This window comes from Cherax quadricarinatus, chromosome 22, assembly GCF_038502225.1.
Source record: "Cherax quadricarinatus isolate ZL_2023a chromosome 22, ASM3850222v1, whole genome shotgun sequence".
Taxonomy (NCBI): Eukaryota; Metazoa; Arthropoda; class Malacostraca; order Decapoda; family Parastacidae; genus Cherax; species Cherax quadricarinatus.
Window position 1 is genome coordinate 33,257,307 of NC_091313.1, and position 20,190 is coordinate 33,277,496.

Genomic DNA, 20,190 nt, shown 5'->3' on the forward strand with positions numbered 1-20,190 from the left:
CAACCCGATTTTCAATGCTACCCAAGAAATAAGCTCTGATGTGAAAGTCCCACTCAAATCCAACCCTTCCCACTCATGTACTTATCCAACCTAGATTTGAAACTACCCAAAGTCCTAGCCTCAATAACCCAACTAGGTAGACTGTTCCACTCATCAACTACCCTATTTCCAAACCAATACTTTCCTATGTCCTTTCTAAATCTAAACTTATCTAATTTAAATCCATTACTGCGGGTTCTCTCTTGGAGAGACATCCTCAAGACCTTATTAATATCCCCTTTATTAATACCTATCTTCCACTTATACACTTCGATCAGGTCTCCCCTCATTCTTCGTCTAACAAGTGAATGTAACTTAAGAGTCTTCAATCTTTCTTCATAAGGAAGATTTCTGATGCTATGTATTAATTTAGTCATCCTACGCTGAATGTTTTCTAACGAATTTATGTCCATTTTGTAATACGGAGACCAGAACTGAGCTGCATAATCAAGGTGAGGCCTTACTAATGATGTATAAAGCTGCAGTATGACCTCTGGACTTCTGTTGCTTACACTTCTTGATATAAATCCCAGTAATCTATTTGCCTTATTACGTACGCTTAGGCATTGCTGTCTTGGTTTAAGGTTGCTGCTCACCATAACCCCCAAGTCCTTTTCGCAATCTGTATGGCTAAGTTCTACATCATTTAATTTATAAGTACTAGGGTTATGGGCACTCCCAAGCTTCAGAACCTTGCACTTATCTACATTGAACTGCATCTGCCACTTTTCTGACCAAGAATAGAGTTTGTTTAAATCCTCCTGAAGTTCCCTAACATCTACGTTTGAATCAATTATCCTACCTATCTTTGTGTCATCGGCGAATTTGCTCATATCACTAGTAATTCCCTCATCAAGATCATTGATATATATTATAAACAACAACGGGCCCAAGACTGATCCCTGTGGAACGCCACTTGTTACAGATCCCCACTCGGATTTAACCCCATTTATGGACACTCTCTGCTTCCTGTCAGTGAGCCATGACTCGATCCACGAGAGCACTTTTCCCCCAATGCCATGGGCTGCCACTTTCTTTAACAGTCTATGGTGCGGAACTCTATCAAAAGCCTTACTAAAATCTAAGTAAATAATATCAAATTCTTTATTGTGGTCAACAGCCTCAAAAGCTTTACTGAAGAAAGTTAATAAATTAGTTAGACAAGACCGGCCTCTTGTGAATCCATGCTGAGTATCATTAATCAAGCTATGCTTATCGAGATGGCTTCTTATAATCTCAGCTATAATTGACTCTAGTAATTTGCCTACAATTGAGGTCAGGCTTATTGGGCGGTAATTTGACGGTAACGACTTGTCCCCTGTTTTAAAAATAGGAGTTACATTAGCCATCTTCCACATATCAGACACTACACCTGTTTGAAGAGATAAATTAAAAATATTAGTTAATGGTTCACAGAGTTCCATTTTGCATTCCTTAAGAACCCTTGAAAAAACCTCATCAGGACCCGGCGACTTATTTTGCTTCAGTCTGTCTATCTGCCTCACAACCATCTCACTAGTGACTGTGATGTTACATAATTTATCTTCTTCTAGCCCACTGTAAAAATTAATTACTGGAATATTGTTAGTGTCTTCCTGTGTAAAAACTGAGAGAAAATAATTATTTAAAATCAAGCACATTTCATTCTCATTGTCAGTAAGGTGCCCATAGTTATTTTTAAGGGGACCTATCTTATCTCTAACTTTTGTTCTATAGACCTGGAAAAAACTTTTTGGGTTAGTTTTAGAATCCCTAGCAACTTTAATTTCATAGTCCCTTTTAGCTTTTCTTATCCCCTTTTTAATGTCCCTCTTAATGTCAATATACTGATTCATAAGATGACCCTCACCTCTTTTGATACGCCTATAAATTCCTTTCTTATGCCCTAGTAGATATTTGAGCCTATTATTCATCCATTTTGGGTCATTTCTATTTGATCTAATTTCTTTATATGGGATAAACGCTCTTTGAGCAGCATGTATAGTGTTCAGAAAACTGTCATATTGATAGCTCTCTTCGTTACCCCAGTCAACAGATGATAAGTGTTCTTTAAGCCCATCGTAATCTGCTAAGCGAAAATCTGGGACTGTTACTGAGTTATCGCTACTATCGTACTTCCATTCAATGCTAAATGTAATTGATTTGTGGTCGCTAGCACCCAGTTCCTCTGAAATTTCTAAATTATTAACAAGGGATTCATTGTTTGCCATAACTAAGTCAAGCAGGTTATTTCCCCTTGTAGGTTCTGTCACAAACTGCTTCAAAAAACAATCCTGAAATACTTCTAAGAAGTCGTACGATTCTAAATTCCCAGTCAAGAAATTCCAATCAACATGACTAAAGTTAAAGTCTCCTAGAATTACTACATTATCGTGCCTTGTGGCCTTAACAATTTCCTCCCATAGTAGTTTCCCTTGGTCCCTATCTAAGTTAGGGGGACGGTATATCACTCCTAAAATCAGTTTTTCATGCCCCTCTGAAAATTCTATCCAAACAGACTCTGTATGTGTTACTTCAGACTTAATACCCGTTTTTATGCAACAGTTCAAGCGATCTCGGACGTACAATGCCACCCCACCCCCCCTCCCAATACTTCTATCTTCTTGGAACAATTTAAAACCCTGAATATGACATTCCGCAGGCACGTCCCGACTTTTTGAATTAAACCACGTCTCAGTTAAGGCAAATACATCAATGTTACCTACACTAGCAACTAATCTCAACTCGTCCATCTTATTCCTAGCACTACGGCAATTAGCATAATAAACATTGAAAGACTCTCCTTTCTCTTTACCCTTCCTGCTCATTTCTATTTTTCTACTAAACCTATTACCGTCTTTATCACCCAAGGTCCCTGGCTTTTCAATATCTATCTCGTTCTTATTATTACTAGTTCCCCTAGAACTCGTAATATTACTACACTGGGACTTCACTGTTTTCCTGCCAAAACCCATACCACTAACTATTCCTAGTTTAAAGTCCTAACTGCTCCCTCCACTGCAGTTGCCAGTGCTCCCACCCCACACCTAGATAAGTGAACCCCATCCCTAGCATACATGTCATTTCTGCCATAGAAGAGGTCCCAGTTGTCAATGAATGTTACCGCATTTTCCTTACAGTATTTGTCCAGCCAGCAATTGACACCAATTGCCCTGGACAACCATTCACTTCCAACTCCCCTCCTTGGCAAAATACCACATATGAGAGGGTTCCCACCCTTACTTCTAATTATTTCTATTGCTGACCTATACCTGCTAATCAGGTCCTCACTCCTACGTCTGCCAACATCGTTGCCTCCAGCACTGAGACAGATAATAGGATTGCTCCCATTACCTCTCATGATGTCATCCAGACGGCTAACAATATCCTCCATCCCAGCCCCAGGAAAGCAAACTCTCTGTCTCCTACTCCTGTCCTTCAAGCAGAACGCCCTATCCATATACCTAACTTGGCTATCCCCAACAACAACAATATTCTTACCTTCCTTAATGTCTTTCGTCGTGTCGTTCCCAGTAGTCAACTCACATTCGTCGGGTAGCACTGAGAATGTATTGGATGTTTCCACAACAGTTTCCACGGCAGTCTCTTTCTTCTTATATTACAAAAGTAAACTTTTTGATGAAGAGACTCAAAATAAGAGAAGGCAAGGCAATAAAATTGTCATTTGAATATTACAGTAAAGTTTTAGAGTTCCAGTAGCCACAACTAGAACATGTTTAAGGTTTTATTATGGTAATATGCTTTATGCATGTGGATGTTTTAGCTTCTTTGCATTATTTATTACAGTGTATGCCTTCGAGAAGATGTGTCATGGGCTTTGGTTTACCAATTTGTCAGTGATCGATTGAGAGCCATTCAACAAGACTTGTGTGTCCAGGGAATCAAGAACACCACTTGCATACATCTTTATCAAGCAGCTGTTAGATTCTACGCATATGCTCACTATAGGTAAATTAATTACGTGCCTAACTTGGTGAAAAACTAAGCTTGCATAAGCCAATTTCCAGATTACTGCATGCAGTACAGTATGTGCAGTAATACAATCTTTGCAAGACTGTCAGTGATGCTGTATACCCTCTGGAGTCATCCCTTAACCCTTTGACTGTTTCAGGCCCCTCTCTGAAACTGTCATTCTATGTCACTCAATTTTTGAAAAAAAAAATTATTTTTTCTTTTGAAATGATAGAGAATCTTTTCCCGATGGTAATGACACCAAAAGTTCGAAATTTGGTCGAAAACTCGTGGAATTATGCTCCCGCGAAGTTAGCAGTCTCGGCGACATATGCGTATCGGCGATTTCGCCGACTTTGAGCCCTATTTTCAGCCAATTCCATTGTTCCAGTTGACCAAACTCATAGCTATTTCTTTAGAACTCCATTTTATCTATCAGCTGAGTACAAGAAACCTCCCATTTACTAATTTGGACTACCCAATATGGTGGTCAGAATTTGGCAATTTGGCCAATTTCACGCAAAATAAAAAAGATGCCAATTTCAAAATAGGATCCAGAATAAACAAGGTAGACATTCGTGGCACTAAAATAACATATGCTCTGTTCATTAGTCACATCTCTAGGCCCCTCTTATATTATTATTGCTTTCTATTTTGATTTTTTATTCATACAAAAAAATACAAAATTTACTGTTATGCAGACGACTGCATTATTGTAAAAATGGTATAAATAATATCAGTGCACTAGTGAAAGAATATTAGACTCCCCAGTTGACGTGTATTGGTCGTGTGGTGTGATTTATTTACTCTTGAACATTGGTAAAAATCAAACATTTCCGCTACTTTGAGCTCAGTTTCAAGGTCGTTTTCATCGTAAAAGTAATGAAAATCATCTCTATTTCTGTAACATGTTTTCCATTTTATCACCTAAGACCATGAAAACGTGAATACAATGATAAATACTATACGAAAATACACCTCAAAGTCGGCGTTTTATTCCAAAAAAACGATCAGAGTTTTTTTTTTCTCATTACGCAATGTGTGCTGCAGGATTTTTTTTATGTGGTGCACACTGACCACACAGACCCATTCTCTCACATGTGGGCCTACCAGCTTTCTCCCACTTGATTTGAAGCCGCTAGAATTATTGAGTATATGTACGTCAGAAACATTGGCTCATAAGACGTATTTATACGTCGAAAACAGTCAAAGGGTTAATAATAAGCAAAATTCTTGGGCACTTTTAGAAACCATTGTTTTAATCTTAGAAAAGTTTGTCATAAAGATAAATTTTCAGAACAGGATTTGAAGTTTGCTACTAGATATACTACAGTGGAACCTAGGTTGTCGACTGCATTGCTTGTCAAACAATTCGGTTTTTAAATGAGGAATTTGAAAAAAAGTGTCCAGGTTTTTGTACGTTCTCTTGGTTGTTGAACAACAATGCAAACAGATCAGGTCACATGCTCACAGGAAGAGGAAAAGTCAAGGCCAGGACAGAAGTCAATGAAAGACAGGTTCACTCTGTTACTATGTGGTAATGCAAGTGGGGACTTGAAATTGAAGCCCTTATTTGTTTAACTGACTCATGAAATCGTAATGACACGATTGCTAACAAACCATTCCACGGGTGGGGATTGGAATTGTGGTGAGTGAGTCGTAAAACTCCAGGCCAGTGTGTAAGCCACTGGGCCAGCTGACTACAGTAAGATTCATCCAGCTAGGTGTATTTATATTTATATTCTTATTTGTTCATCATTTCAAAAATCCATGAGTTTTTAAGAAGAACAATGTTATGAAAAACAGATTGGCTGTAATGTGGAGGGCCAACACAAAAGCTTGGGTATTATTATTATTATTATAATAAAAAAGAAGCGCTAAGCCACAAGGACTATACAGCGCTGCAGGGTAGGAAGGAAGCGAGGGCATCAGGTGGCAAAAGGGAGATGGATGAGTAATAGGTTACGGATAACAGCGGGGTAGTGGATGGTGAAAGGGTAAAGGGCAGCAAGAGACTGAACTAGAAAGGGCTGAGGGGAGTGCGAAAAGTATCATCAGAGTTTGTGGAGTAAATCAGTCGTTGTCAAGAAGTCAATGAGAGAGTCAGGATTAAAGGAGGGTCCATCAGCAAGAAGGGAAGGTAAAGAGAGAGTAGTAGAACGAAGACGACGTTGGAGGTAAATTCTGCATGCTCGTTGATAGAGAGGGCAGTCTAACAGAATGTGGCTAATCGATACTGGAACTTGACACTGCTCACAGAGAGGAACAGGGTGCCTCTCCATGAGATACCCATGAGTAAGACGAGTGTGGCCAATGCGAAGGCAGGAGAGAGTGGTCTCCCAACCTCGGCACTGATGACAAGAAGACGGCCAGTAACCTATGCTCGGTTTAATAGAATGAAGTTTGTTACCGAGCAGAGTTGACCAACGTTGTTGCCAACGGGTGCGAAGGTGGGTAGCTATTGCAGCAAAATAGTCCAGAAATGGAACACCTCTATAGGAAATTGGTAGGTCATGTACTGCTGACCGCGCAGCAGTGTCTGCCTGTTCATTGCCCTGTATGTCGACATGACCAGGGACCCAACAAAATACAATATCTTTATGTTTGGTAGAGATACGGCGTAGCCAAAGTTGGATACGGAGAACTAAGGGATGAGATGTATCAAATTTTCGTATAGCCTGTAGAGCACTAAGGGAGTCTGAGACTACTACAAATGATGACACAGGCATAGATGCGATACAAATAAGTGCTGCAAGAATGGCATACAGTTCAGCAGTAAAAATGCTAGCTGAAGATAGTAAATGCCCCCGCACGACGCTGTCTGGAAACACTGCTGCGAATCCGACGCCGTCTGAAGACTTAGAGCCATCTGTGTACACAGCGGTGGCATGAGAATGGGAGTGGAAGTGATCAAGAAAAAGAGAGCGGGAAGCCACCGTAGGCAGTTGAGCTTTCGAGCAAGGGAGTGAGAAAGAACAGACCCGAACAGCTGGAACTTCCCAGGGGGGTAGGGAAAAGAGAGATGCTACATGAACATATAAAGGTGGTAATGAGTAACTGCCATAGCATAAGGGAGACCTTCTGCCTCTTTGAGGCAACGGATTTCACGTTCATTTAAGTAGACCTGGCAACGGCAGGAGTACGAAGGGTGAGCTTCATTACAATTAAGGCAAGATGGAGGTTGACTGCAAGATGTATTAGAATGGTCGTCGGCACCACAGACTGGGCATTTGGCCATAGATCTGCAATATTTCGCTGGGTGACCAAAACGCCAGCAATTTCTACATTGTTGCGGTGTAGGTATCACCTTTCGAACTTGTAACCGATGTCCCACGACATATACAGAGGACGGGAGTTCTCGGCTGTCAAAAGTTAAACGAGCCACATTGCAAGGGTAACGTCTCCGCCCCCGGGCAGGAAGGACATAAGTGTCTACTTTGAGGATTGGGAGATCCTGGAGTTCCAGCTGTTCAAAAATGTCATTGCCACATGACTGGAAATTCTGTTCGACTATGGTATGGGGCAGAATGACAGTACCACTACAAGAATTGAGAGAAAGATGTTTTTCAATAGTGATAGGAGTAATATCGATATTCGAAAGGAGAGAAAGATCATGAGCTTGGGTAGCATTCTGGACAGTGACGATGCGCATACCGCTCTTGAGAGCATGAAATGAAATATCTCTACCAACATGATGCAGGAGCGCTTCGCCAATACTATGGTCAGAAAGGTAGGCAGAAGAAGAAGTCGGTCTTAAAGTAAAGAATTTAGTCCATTGTGTGGTCCGAAACTGAGCGTGGAGAGGGAGTGCTTGACGTGTTGGTCTTTTCCGAGTAGAATGGGAAGGTAACGAAGGAGCATCATCAGGAGATTGATGTTGGCGTTTAGGAGTAGGACCGGAGTTGGTCTGGCGTGAAATGGGCGGGCGATTCGAAAATTGCCGTACCGTAGAGGGAGAAGCCGGAAGCATAGTCAAAGGAGAGCGGAGTTCAGACAAATCGAAGGAGTCAGTCGAAGCCCTGGTACCTGAAGCGGGTGAGGAAACAGCACCAGCAAGAGGTACAGGGGCATCAGGAGTGTCCGAAGAGTGGTCTAAACACAAGGCAGGGTCAGAATGGGGTGCAGTATCAAGAAGGGGCCTGGGGGTAGTGGGTTCATGGACTAGGGCTGCCATGGTTAGGTTACTCCTTTGCTTTTTGTTTTTAAGAAAAAAAGAAAAGAAAGAAGAAAAGAAAATAAAAATAAAAAAAAAGAATAAAAAAAGGGGGGAGCGGGGAGGAATAGTTCCCAGGAGGAATGAAAGGGCCGGAAATCTCCCTCCGCGCCCAAGAGGACCTCAGCACCGCTAGTAGCGCAGATGCAGCATGGAACCCATGCCATACCCTACCCTTCATGCCAGTAAACCAGCAATCCGGGATAGCAACCTCACATCTGCCGAGCTACCTCGGTGGACAAAAGAGAGGGCGGCCGGATATCCGCCACAAAGCATACCTCCTTCGGCCACCACCCCCGGAATCCGAAAGGTGGCTTCCAGAGATACACCCGTCGCCCGAAAGACACCCAAAGCTACTCCGGGATACCGGAGAGGGATCGGGACATCCCCAGGCAATCCAGATTCCACGGCAAACTACGCCACCGCCAAGAACCTCAACGGAATGGGATGGACCCCGGTGTCCTTTCCCCTACCTAGGAACTAGCGCGCCTGTGGGAGAAATCCCAAAGGCCAAAAAGAGGAAGGGCAAAAGGGAGGGGTGGGGAGGAGGAGGAGGAGGAGGAGGAATGGAAAAAGGGGAGGATGGGATAGGGGAGGGGAGAATGATGGGTAATTAGGTTCGGTCTGAGGAAGAAGACCGACAGGGCTAATTCCTCAGACCAAGAGCCTCTTCACCTCGCCAAGGAGCCCCCCTTGAAGAGGAAAAGCTTGGGTAACAAGACAATTTTTTATTGAATGGGTTCATTAGGTCTTTGCTCCCACTGTCAAAGAGTAGTACTTCATTAAAAAACAATTGCCACTCAGAGCCCTTTTACTTATGGATAATGCTTCCTCTTACCCTCCAAGCTTGGAAAATTAATTGCTGGAGGAGTTCAGTTTTATAAGTGTGAAGTTCTTGCCTCCTAACACCACCTGTCTCATTCAGCCCATGGACCAGCAGGTCATTTCTAACTTCAAGAAACTCTACACCAAAGCACTTTTTAAAAGGTGCTTTGAAATCACTTCAGAAACAAATTTAACCCTCAGGGAGTTCTGGAAGGACCATTTCAATGTCCTCACTTTCTTAAGGCTTATAGACAAAGCCTGTGGAAATGTGTCTTCCAGGACCATGCAGTCAGCATGGAAGAAATTATGGCCCTGACTTTGTGGCAGCCAGGGATTTTGAAGGCTTTGAAGATGAGCCTGAGCTGGTAAAGGATATTGTGTTCCTGGGGAAGACCTTGGACCTAGAGGTGACTGAAGATGATGTGGAGGAGTTGGTGGAGGAGCATAAAACTGAGCTCACCACAGAAGAACTTGTAAACCTTCAGAAGGAGCAGCAACAGATTGCAGTCGAGGAGTTGTCATCAGAGAAAGAGGAGGGAAGGGATTATGTGCCTATTGCATTTGTCAAGGAAATGTGTATTAAATGGTGTGAAGTGCAGGAGTTTGCTGAAAAATGCTATTCAGACATAGCAGTGGCCATCTGTCTCTCTAACATGTACAATGACACTGTAATGCCTCAGTTTAGACAAGTGTTAAAACAGAACCTGAAACAAACCCCACTGGACAGGTTTTTAGTGAGCCAGAACAAGGTATTAGTGGTGAAAAGAGACAAAGAAGAGAAACGACACCAGGACAGTTGCCTTACATATTAATAGAAGGTGACTCTCCTTCCAAGCAGTTACATACCCCCTCCTCCATCTCCTACTTCCAGTATGCTATTAGCTTTTCTCTGACAGGTAAGAGGCAATTAAATTTTCATTTACTGTACAGTATTTAAGTTAAAGATTCTTTTAGTATTCATTTTTACAGTTTTATGTAATAGTACATTTTTAATAAATCATTATATTGTCATTTGGGGTATGGAACAGATTAATTCTATTTACATTATTCTTTATGGGAAAAATTGCTTTGGTTGTCATCCATTTTGGTTGCCGAATTGACGTCTGGAACGAATTAAATTCGACAATCGAGGTTTCACTGTATATGTACTGGAGTAATATATATTTTTTTATCTAAATGACTTTTTAGCAGTGGATAGTGAAATTTGTAAAAGTTCAAATATTATAAAGACATTAGATTGATTTATTAGTAAATATACTTGCAAATTTGAACTAGAAATTATAACATATTGTGGTGAGGAAAATCTCATTATATATTGACTGAAAATGTTTGGTTAAGACCATACATACCTGTATATTTCCTAAAAAATGAAGAATTTGTTTAATCTTAACTGAAAGATTGGCTTCATTAGTAAATGTATAGATAAGTTTTATCTCTGCATTCCAGTAATCTATTCCTGAAAGGATATAAGAGCATTGCATTAAATTTAGGCTCCAAAATCACAATGACAACAGTTTGTTAGACTATTTATAAGTAGATGAGGTTAATGGGTAGATTTCGGAAGGGGTAACAGATGTATTGGATCATTATTTACTGGTAGTTACACTGAGAGTAAGAGGTAGATGGGGTACAAGGAAAATGCCATAAGTTGGTAAGACAGAAGCGAAGGTTAATAAATTGAAGGAGATAGGGCAAGATATTAACAACTATTGAGAGAAATTTGGGCTAGAGAGAGTATTGGTAATGAGGAAGGGGCCTAAAAGAAATGGGGTTGATTTAAAAATGCAGTGTTAGAGTATTCAACAGAAGTTTGTAGGTATGAGAGGGTGAGTGTAGGAGCTTCAGTTTTGGAATTAAGTGGTAATGAGGGTGGTAAGGGAGAGAAGCTAGTATATGCATGGCTTTTACAATGTACAAATGATATATGGAGGGTAGAGTATATGGAGAGTAAAAGAGAATTTAAAAGAGTGGTGAGGGAGTGCAAACAGGGAGCCATTAACCCTTTGACAGTTTCGGTTGTATATATACAGTAGGGCCCCGTTTTATGGCGTTTCACCTTACGGTGTTCCACTAACACGATGTCAAATTATGACCAAAATTTGCTATACAGCAAACGGTCTTTCAAATACGGCACACCACACCCGGTTTGTTTACATTCTCGGTGACCACATCTATTATGTAAGGAAACTTTCCAAAATTTCAAGTATTTTAAAGTTACTGCATATTTTATATGTACTCTGATAATTATACTTATGTGTACCTGTACCTAAATATACTTACACACTGTGCTGGTGTGCAGGTACACATTAAAATCGCTAAGTCTCTCTACTCATGACGCCAATACTACGTAATAATAATCACTGTTGCGCACGTTAAATGTCTTATTTTACATTAATATAGGCATTTTCATTAATCCATCTATGATATTTTCCCCAAAATTATATATGAAACCCATTACATAGCATATAAACATGATACATACACTCACAGAATACAGTGGACCCTCAACCAACGATATTAATCCGTTCCTGAGAGCTCACCGTTAATCAAAATTATCGTTAGTCGAGTTAATTTTCCCCATAAGAAATATTGGAAATCAAAATAATCCGTGCAAGACACCCAAAAGTATTGAAAAAAAAATTTTTACCACATGAAATATTAATTTTAATACACACAAACTGAAGAAGACATGTACAATTACATGACACTTACCTTTATTGAAGATCTGTTGATGACTGATGGGATGGGAGGAGGGGAGAGTGTGGATGGTGTTAGTGTTTAAAAGGGAAATCCCCTTCCATTAGGACTTAGAGTTGTCAAGTCCTTTTCAAGGGTTACTTCCCTTTTTTTAATGCCACTAGGACTAGCTTGAGAGTCACTGGACCTCTGTCACACAACATATATGTCCATAGAGGCCTGTAACTCCCGTTCCTTTATGACATTCCTAAAGTGTTTCACAACATTGTCAGTGTCACAATTAAACACTTGTTCAGGTTTCAATTCTTCACTGTCTATGTACTCCTTGAATTCCTGCACATATTTTTCAGCTGCTTTTTGGTCCAAACTGGCAGCCTCACCATGCCTTATCATACTATGTGTGCCACTACGATTCTTAAATCTCTCAAACCAACCTTTGCTGGCCTTAACCCTTTGACTGTTTTCGACGTATAAATACGTCTTACGAGCCAGTGTTTCTGACGTATATACGTATACTCAATAATTCTAGCGGCTTCAAATCAAGCGGGAGAAAGCTGGTAGGCCCACATGTGAGAGAATGGGTCTGTGTGGTCAGTGTGCACCACATAAAAAAAATCCTGCAGCACACATTGCGTAATGAGAAATAAAAAACTGTTTTTTTGGAATAAAACGCCGACTTTGAGGTGTATTTTCGTATAGTATTTATCGTTGTATTCGCATTTTCATGGTCTTAGGTGATAAAATGGAAAACATATTACAGAAATAGAGATAATTTTCATTACTTTGACGATGAAAACTACCTTGAAACTGAGCTCAAAGTAGCGGAAATGTTCGATTTTTACCAATGTTCAGGAGTAAATAAATCACACCACACGTCCAATACACGTCAACTGGGGAGTCTAATATTCTTTCACTAGTGCACTGATATTATTTATACCATTTTTACAATAATGCAGTAGTCTGCATAACAGTAAATTTTGTATTTTTTTGTATGAATAAAAAATCAAAATAGAAAGCAATAATAATATAAGAGGGGCCTAGAGATGTGACTAATGAACAGAGCATATGTTATTTTAGTGCCACGAATGTCTACCTTGTTTATTCTGGACCCTATTTTGAAATTGGCATCTTTTTTAGTTTGCATGAAATTGGCCAAATTGCTAATTTCTGACCACCATATTGGGTAGTCCAAATTAGTAAATGGGAGGTTTCTTGTACTCAGCTGATAGATAAAATGGAGTTCTAAAGAAATAGCTATGAGTTTGGTCAACTGGAACAATGGAATTGGCTGAAAATAGGGCTCAAAGTCGGCGAAATCGCCGATACGCATATGTCGCCGAGACCGCTAACTTCACGGGGGCATAATTCCATGAGTTTTCGACCAAATTTCGAACTTTTGGTGTCATTACCATCGGGAAAAGATTCTCTATCATTTCATAAGAAAAAATAATTTTTTTTTTTCAAAAATTGAGCGACATAGAATGACAGTTTCAGAAAGGGGCCTGAAACAGTCAAAGGGTTAAATTCACTCACATCACCACTAGTTGCAGGCATTTTTCTAATTAAATCGTCATGCAACTTCCTAGCCTTTTCACATATGATCGCTTGAGAGATGCTATCTCCTGCTATCTGTTTTTCGTTTATCCACACCAATAACAGTCTCTCAACATCTTCTATCACTTGCGATCTCAGTTTCAAAAACATAGTTGCACCTTTGGCAAGAACAGCTTCCTTGATTGCCGTTTTTTTGGCCACAATAGTAATGATGGTTGATTGGGGTTTTGTGTACAACCTGGCCAGCTTGGAGACACGCACTCCACTTTCATACTTAGCAATAATCTTTCTTCATATCCATAGTAATTCTCACCCTTTTTGCTGTAGGGTTGGCACTAGAAGATTTCTTGGGGCCCATGGTGACTTATTTTGCAGGTGCAATCACTAAAAACGCTTTGGTAATATGAAATGTTCCGATTGTATGTTTGGATGGGACTGCGGTGGCTGGCTGGCTTGTAAACACTGGCCACAAGTGGACGCGTCTCGAACGGAACGAATCGTGTTGGTCGAGTTTTTTAGCGCTAGTCGAGGCAAAATTTTTGCGTTAAAATGTATCGCTAGTCGGATTTAACATTAGACAATGCCATCGTTGGTCGAGGGTCCACTGTAAAAATTAACGTAAATATGAGATTTGTTTACAAAGCGGCTGTGTAGGTAGTGTCGGAAGAATTACGTTTTCTCTAGTCAAACTGGGGGATAACTGTAGAAAACTATTCTTTTCGTATGCCTTCACTCTCTATACAACAATTCACGACCCTTGTGGGTTTAGTGCTTTTTATTATGATAATAATAATACAGGTCCGCCATCACAAATCCGGCAATCAGTTATTTGGTTCCTTCAGTTATTCGGCACTAATTTTGGCTAGCATAATTTCAAATTTCCAGGGTCGCCACACCAACCTGCTGGTACTGTTTGGTGGCGCTACTTGCTGCATAAGTCTTTCTAATTTCTTTTTCTCCATTTATTGTTATAACTTGCTTACTTTTACCCCTAGCTATGGTTCCAATGAATAAAAGAAATGCTTCTCATTATGTAAAGCACCGACATAGTACATTATCCATTAAAGATAAGGTGGCTTTAAAGCCACTGTCAGTTGCCATGAGCTCAGTCTCATGATGCAGGAGAATATGCTTTATTATTATGCTAATATCAACACTACAGCTTATTTGCCTATCACAATTGATCTAATATGGCATAATAAACAATATAAATAACATAAAACATGTTAAATACTCCAGAATAAATAATATTTGGCATAATACCGAGCAGTTCGACGGAGGTATGAAGAGGATATGATATACAAATACACCTACATTCCATCTTACGACCTACTCGACAGATGTCCACTCGACTTACGACCGTGCATCTGGCAGCTGGGCTGGGCCGGCTGATGCACACCGCTGTACAATATTTGACAATACTTGCGGCGGCAGTGCGTCATGCAGGCAGCATCAGTTTGAGTAACCCTGCCCAGTCAGCAGCATCATACTGTATTAACTGTACGAACTGGACAGTAAATTTCACCATGGCCCCTAAGATGAAGTCTGAATCTCTATTTGTTTTCACTGTTGCACATAAACCTGTCTGTATCTGTCTGCCTGTATATCTGTGTCTGTCTGTATCTCTGTTTATCTGTCTGTCTACCTGTGTGTGTCTTTCTGTCTACCTGTGCATCTGTCTTTCTGTCTGTGTGTCTTTGTCTACCTGTGTGTGTGTGTCTGTCTACCTGTGTGTGTGTGTCTGTCTATCTGTGTCTGTCTTTGTCTACCTGTGTGTCTGTCTTTCTGTCTACCTGTGTGTCTGTCTTTCTGTCTACCTGTGTGTCTGTCTTTCTGTCTACCTGTGTGTCTGTCTTTCTGTCTACCTGTGCCTGTTTTTCTGTCTGCTTGTCTGTCTCAGAGCCACTCATTAAGAGTGTAATTGGTCTTGAAGATGCCATATTAATAATAACACAATAATAAGCACTGAGGCGCGTTAAATGTGTATAAAACATTAATATAGACATTTTGCTTAATCCATCTATGATTTTTTTTTTCAAAATTATATATTAAACATGCTACATAACATATAAACATATAAATTAACAAATATGAGATGTTTTTCTGGTCGGCTTGACAGGGTGAACAGAAACCATTCGTGTCCAGGCTGGTAACAACAACAACAACAACGTTTGTTTACATAACTCGTGAACCTTTTACACTCATTCTCTCGTTTATTCATTTAATCTTGTTTACTCACCTCTCACTCTACATTAAGACTACAGATATTTTAAGGTAAGTAATGAGTGGACACGATTATTATATTTATAGATGGGGTTGTAAGAGAAGTAAATGCGAGGGTCTTGGCAAGAGGCGTGGAGTTAAAAGATAAAGAATCACACACAAAGTGGGAGTTGTCACAGCTGCTCTTTGCTGATGACACTGTGCTCTTGGGAGATTCTGAAGAGAAGCTGCAGAGATTGGTGGATGAATTTGGTAGGGTGTGCAAAAGAAGAAAATTAAAGGTGAATACAGGAAAGAGTAAGGTTATGAGGATAACAAAAAGATTAGGTGATGAAAGATTGAATATCAGATTGGAGGGAGAGAGAATGGAGGAGGTGAACGTATTCAGATATTTGGGAGTGGACGTGTCAGCGGATGGGTCTATGAAAGATGAGGTGAATCATAGAATTGATGAGGGAAAAAGAGTGAGTGGTGCACTTAGGAGTCTGTGGAGACAAAGAACTTTGTCCTTGGAGGCAAAGAGGGGAATGTATGAGAGTATAGTTTTACCAACGCTCTTATATGGGTGTGAAGCGTGGGTGATGAATGTTGCAGCGAGGAGAAGGCTGGAGGCAGTGGAGATGTCATGTCTGAGGGCAATGTGTGGTGTGAATATAATGCAGAGAATTCGTAGTTTGGAAGTTAGGAGGAGGTGCGGGATTACCAAAACTGTTGTCCAGAGGGCTGAGGAAGGGTTGTTGAGGTGGTTCGGACATGTAGAGAGAATGGAGCGAAACAGAATGACTTCAAGAGTGTATCAGTCTGTAGTGGAAGGAAGGCGGGGTAGGGGTCGGCCTAGGAAGGGTTGGAGGGAGGGGGTAAAGGAGGTTTTGTGTGCGAGGGGCTTGGACTTCCAGCAGGCATGCGTGAGCGTGTTTGATAGGAGTGAATGGAGACAAATGGTTTTTAATACTTGACGTGCTGTTGGAGTGTGAGCAAAGTAACATTTATGAAGGGATTCAGGGAAACCGGCAGGCCGGACTTGAGTCCTGGAGATGGGAAGTACAGTGCCTGCACTCTGAAGGAGGGGTGTTAATGTTGCAGTTTAAAAACTGTAGTGTAAAGCACCCTTCTGGCAAGACAGTGATGGAGTGAATGATGGTGAAAGTTTTTCTTTTTCGGGCCACCCTGCCTTGGTGGGAATCGGCCAGTGTGATAATAAATAAATAAATAAATAAATAATAATATTATTATTAATATTAGTACATATGTATTATTGTAATAATAATAATTATTATTATTAGGGCACTGGAGCACAGATCCACTGTATAGCACTTTGTCTGGATTTTTTGGGTTATCCTAGGCAATTTATACTATGTATGATAACTTTACTTACGTGTACCTGTGAGAGAGAGATAGAGAGATATATAGAGAGAGATATATAGAGAGAGAGATATAGAGAGAGAGATATAGAGAGAGAGAGATATAGAGATATATATATATATATAGAGAGAGAGAGATATATAGAGAGAGATAGATATAGAGATAGATAGATATAGAGATAGATAGATAGATATAGAGATAGATACAGAGATAGATATAGAGATACAGAGATAGATATAGAGATACAGAGATAGATATAGAGATACAGAGAGAGAGACAGTCACACTCAGTCAGCCAGTCAGCCAACCACCCACCCCCCCCGGATATGTATTACACATGTTCCAGAGTTCTTTCTCTTTACTAAATGCACTAGAGAATGGAAAATGTGCAGAAGGCAAAGGACCCAGGAAAATAAAGAGATAAGTTGACGAGCCAGAAACAAGTGTGCACAGATAAGGAGAGAGGCCCAAAGGCAGTATGAAAACGACAAAGCATTGAAAGTCAAGTTTGACCCAAAACTGCTTTACAGCCACATCAGAGGAAGACAACAGTCAAGGACCAGGTAATCAGGCTGAGGAAAGAAGGTGGGGAGCTCACAAGAAATGACCAAGAAGTATGTGAGGAGCTCAACATGAGATTTTAGGAAGTATTTACAGCGGAGGCAGAAAGGACACTGAGAAGACAAAACAGAGGGGTACACCAACAAGGGATATACCAACATGTGTTGGATGAAATACACACAACCAAGGAGGAGGTGACGAAGCTCCTAAGTGACCTTGATATCTCAAAGGCAGTGGGACCAGTCAACATCTCTCGATGGGTCCTTAGAAAGGGAGCAGAGACATTGTGTGTGCCACTAACCACAATCTTCAACACATCCCTTGAAACTGGGCAACTACCTGAGGTATGGAAGACAGCAAATGCAGTCCCCATTTTTAAGAAAGGAGACAGAAATGAAGCACTAAAGTATAGACCAGTATCAATGACATGCACAGTATGCAAAGTCATGGAGAAGATTATCAGGAGGAGAGTGGTGGAGCGTCTGGAGCTGAACAAGGTTATAAACAACAGCCAGCATAGATTCACGGAAGGCAAATCCTGTGTCATAACCCTACTGAAGTTTTATGACAAGGTAACTGACGTAAGACATGAGAGGGAGGGGTGGGCTGATTGCATTTTCTTGGACTGCAAGAAGGCCTTCGACACAGGTCCTCACAAGAGATTAGTGCAGAAGCTAGAGGATCAGGCACATATAACAGGAAGGGCACTGCAATGGATCAAAGAATACCTGACAGTGAGACAACAGCAAGTCATGGTACGTGATGAGGTATTGCAGTGGGCACCTGGGATCCCACAGGGATCAGTCCTGGGACCAGTGCTATTCTTGGTATATGTGAATGACATGACAGAAAGGATACACTCAGAAATGTCCCTGTTTGCAGATGATGTGAAGCTAATGAGGAGAATAATATCAGATGAGGATCAGACAAGCCTACAAAGAGACATGGACAGGCTGGACACATGGTCCAGCAACTGGCTCCTAGAATTTAACCCCACCAAATGCAAAGTCGTGAAGATCGGGGAAGGGCAAAGAAAGACCGCAGACGGAGTAAAGGCTAGGTGGCCAAAGACTGCAAACCTCACTCAAGGAGAAAGATCTAGGGGCGAGTATAATACCGAGCACGTCGCCGGAAGCACACATTAAGCGGATAATTGCTGTGGCATACGGACGCCTGGTGAACCTGAGAACAGCGTTCCAATACCTCAGTAAGGAATCATTCAAGACTCTATACACAGTGTACGTCAGGCCCATACTGGAGTACGCAGCACCAGTTTGGATCCCACACTTGGTCAAGCACATCAAAAAATTAGAGAAAGTGCAAAGGTTTGCAACATGGCTGGTTCAAGAGATAAGGGGAATGTCCTATGAAGAAAGGGTAAGGGAAATCGGTCTGACGACACTGGAGGACAGAAGGGTCAGGGGTGACATGATAACGACATACAAAATACTGCGTGGAATAGATGAGGTGGACAGACAGGATGTTCCAGAGATGGGACACAGAACCAAGGGGCCACAATTGGAAGTTGAAGACTCAGATGAGTCAAAGGGATGTTAGGAAGTATTTCTTCAGCTGCAGAGTTGTTAGAAAGTGGAATAGTCTGGCAAATGATATAGTGGAGGCAGGAACCATACATAGTTTTAAGACGAGGTATGATAAAACTCATGGAGCAGGGAGAGGGAGGACCCAATAGCGGTAAGTGAAGAGGCAGGGCCAAGAGCTGAGTCTCAACCCCTGCAACCACAATTAGGTATGTGTACACACACACACACACACACACACACACACACACACACACACACACACACACACACAGACACAGACACAGACACACACACACACACACACACACACACACACACACACACACACACACACACACACACACACACACACACAAAGAAGTGTTCACAGAGGAGACAGAAGGGGCTCCAGAAAGACGGAGAGGTGGGGCACACCACCATGTGCTGGACACAGTGCACACAACCGAGGAAGAAGTGAAGAGGCTTCTGAGTGAGCTAGATACCTCAAAGGCAATGGGGCCAGATAACATCTCCCCATGGGTATTGAGAGAGAGAGCAGAGGTGCTATGTGTACCCCTAACAACAATATTCAATACATCTATCGAAACAGGGAGATTGCCTGAGGCATGGAAGACAGCAAATGTAGTCCCAATCTTTAAAAAAAGGAGACAGACATGAAGCATTAAACTACAGACCAGTGTCACTGACATGTATAGTATGCAAAATCATGGAGAAGATTATCAGGAGAAGAGTGGTGGAACACCTAGAAAGCAACGATCTCATCAACAGCAGCCAACATGGTTTCAGGGATGGGAAATCCTGTGTCACAAACCTACTGGAGTTCTATGACATGGTGACAGCAGTAAGACAAGAGAGAGAGGGGTGGGTGGATTGCATTTTCTTGGACTGCAAGAAGGCGTTTGACACAGTTCCACACAAGAGATTGGTGCAAAAACTGGAGGACCAAGCAGGGATAACAGGGAAGGCACTACAATGGATCAGGGAATACTTGTCAGGAAGACAGCAGCGAGTCATGGTACGTGGCGAGGTGTCAGAGTGGGCACCTGTGACCAGCGGGGTCCCACAGGGGTCAGTCCTAGGACCAGTGCTGTTTCTGGTATTTGTGAACGACATGACGGAAGGAATAGACTCTGAGGTGTCCCTGTTTGCAGATGACGTGAAGTTGATGAGAAGAGTTCACTCGATCGAAGACCAGGCAGAACTACAAAGGGATCTGGACAGG

At 41.4% G+C, this 20,190-nt stretch overlaps 1 protein-coding gene across 8 annotated transcripts in view; it reads left to right on the forward strand.

The window, feature by feature from the left end:
- Nucleotides 1-20,190, forward strand: part of LOC128689736 (SAC3 domain-containing protein 1) — a 126,738-nt gene that overhangs the window by 27,297 nt on the left and 79,251 nt on the right. For 7 of the 8 annotated variants that reach the window (XR_011392327.1, XM_070087650.1, XM_070087651.1 and 4 more), the window contains one exon: nt 3,826-3,987. The exons of the other annotated variant lie outside the window; for it this stretch is intronic. Coding sequence is in view for 6 of the 7 variants with exons in the window: in XM_070087650.1 (XP_069943751.1) it covers nt 3,826-3,987 (162 nt within the window). In the remaining variant the exon portion in view is untranslated. The remainder of the gene's footprint in view (nt 1-3,825; nt 3,988-20,190) is intronic. 8 annotated transcript variants of the gene reach the window in all.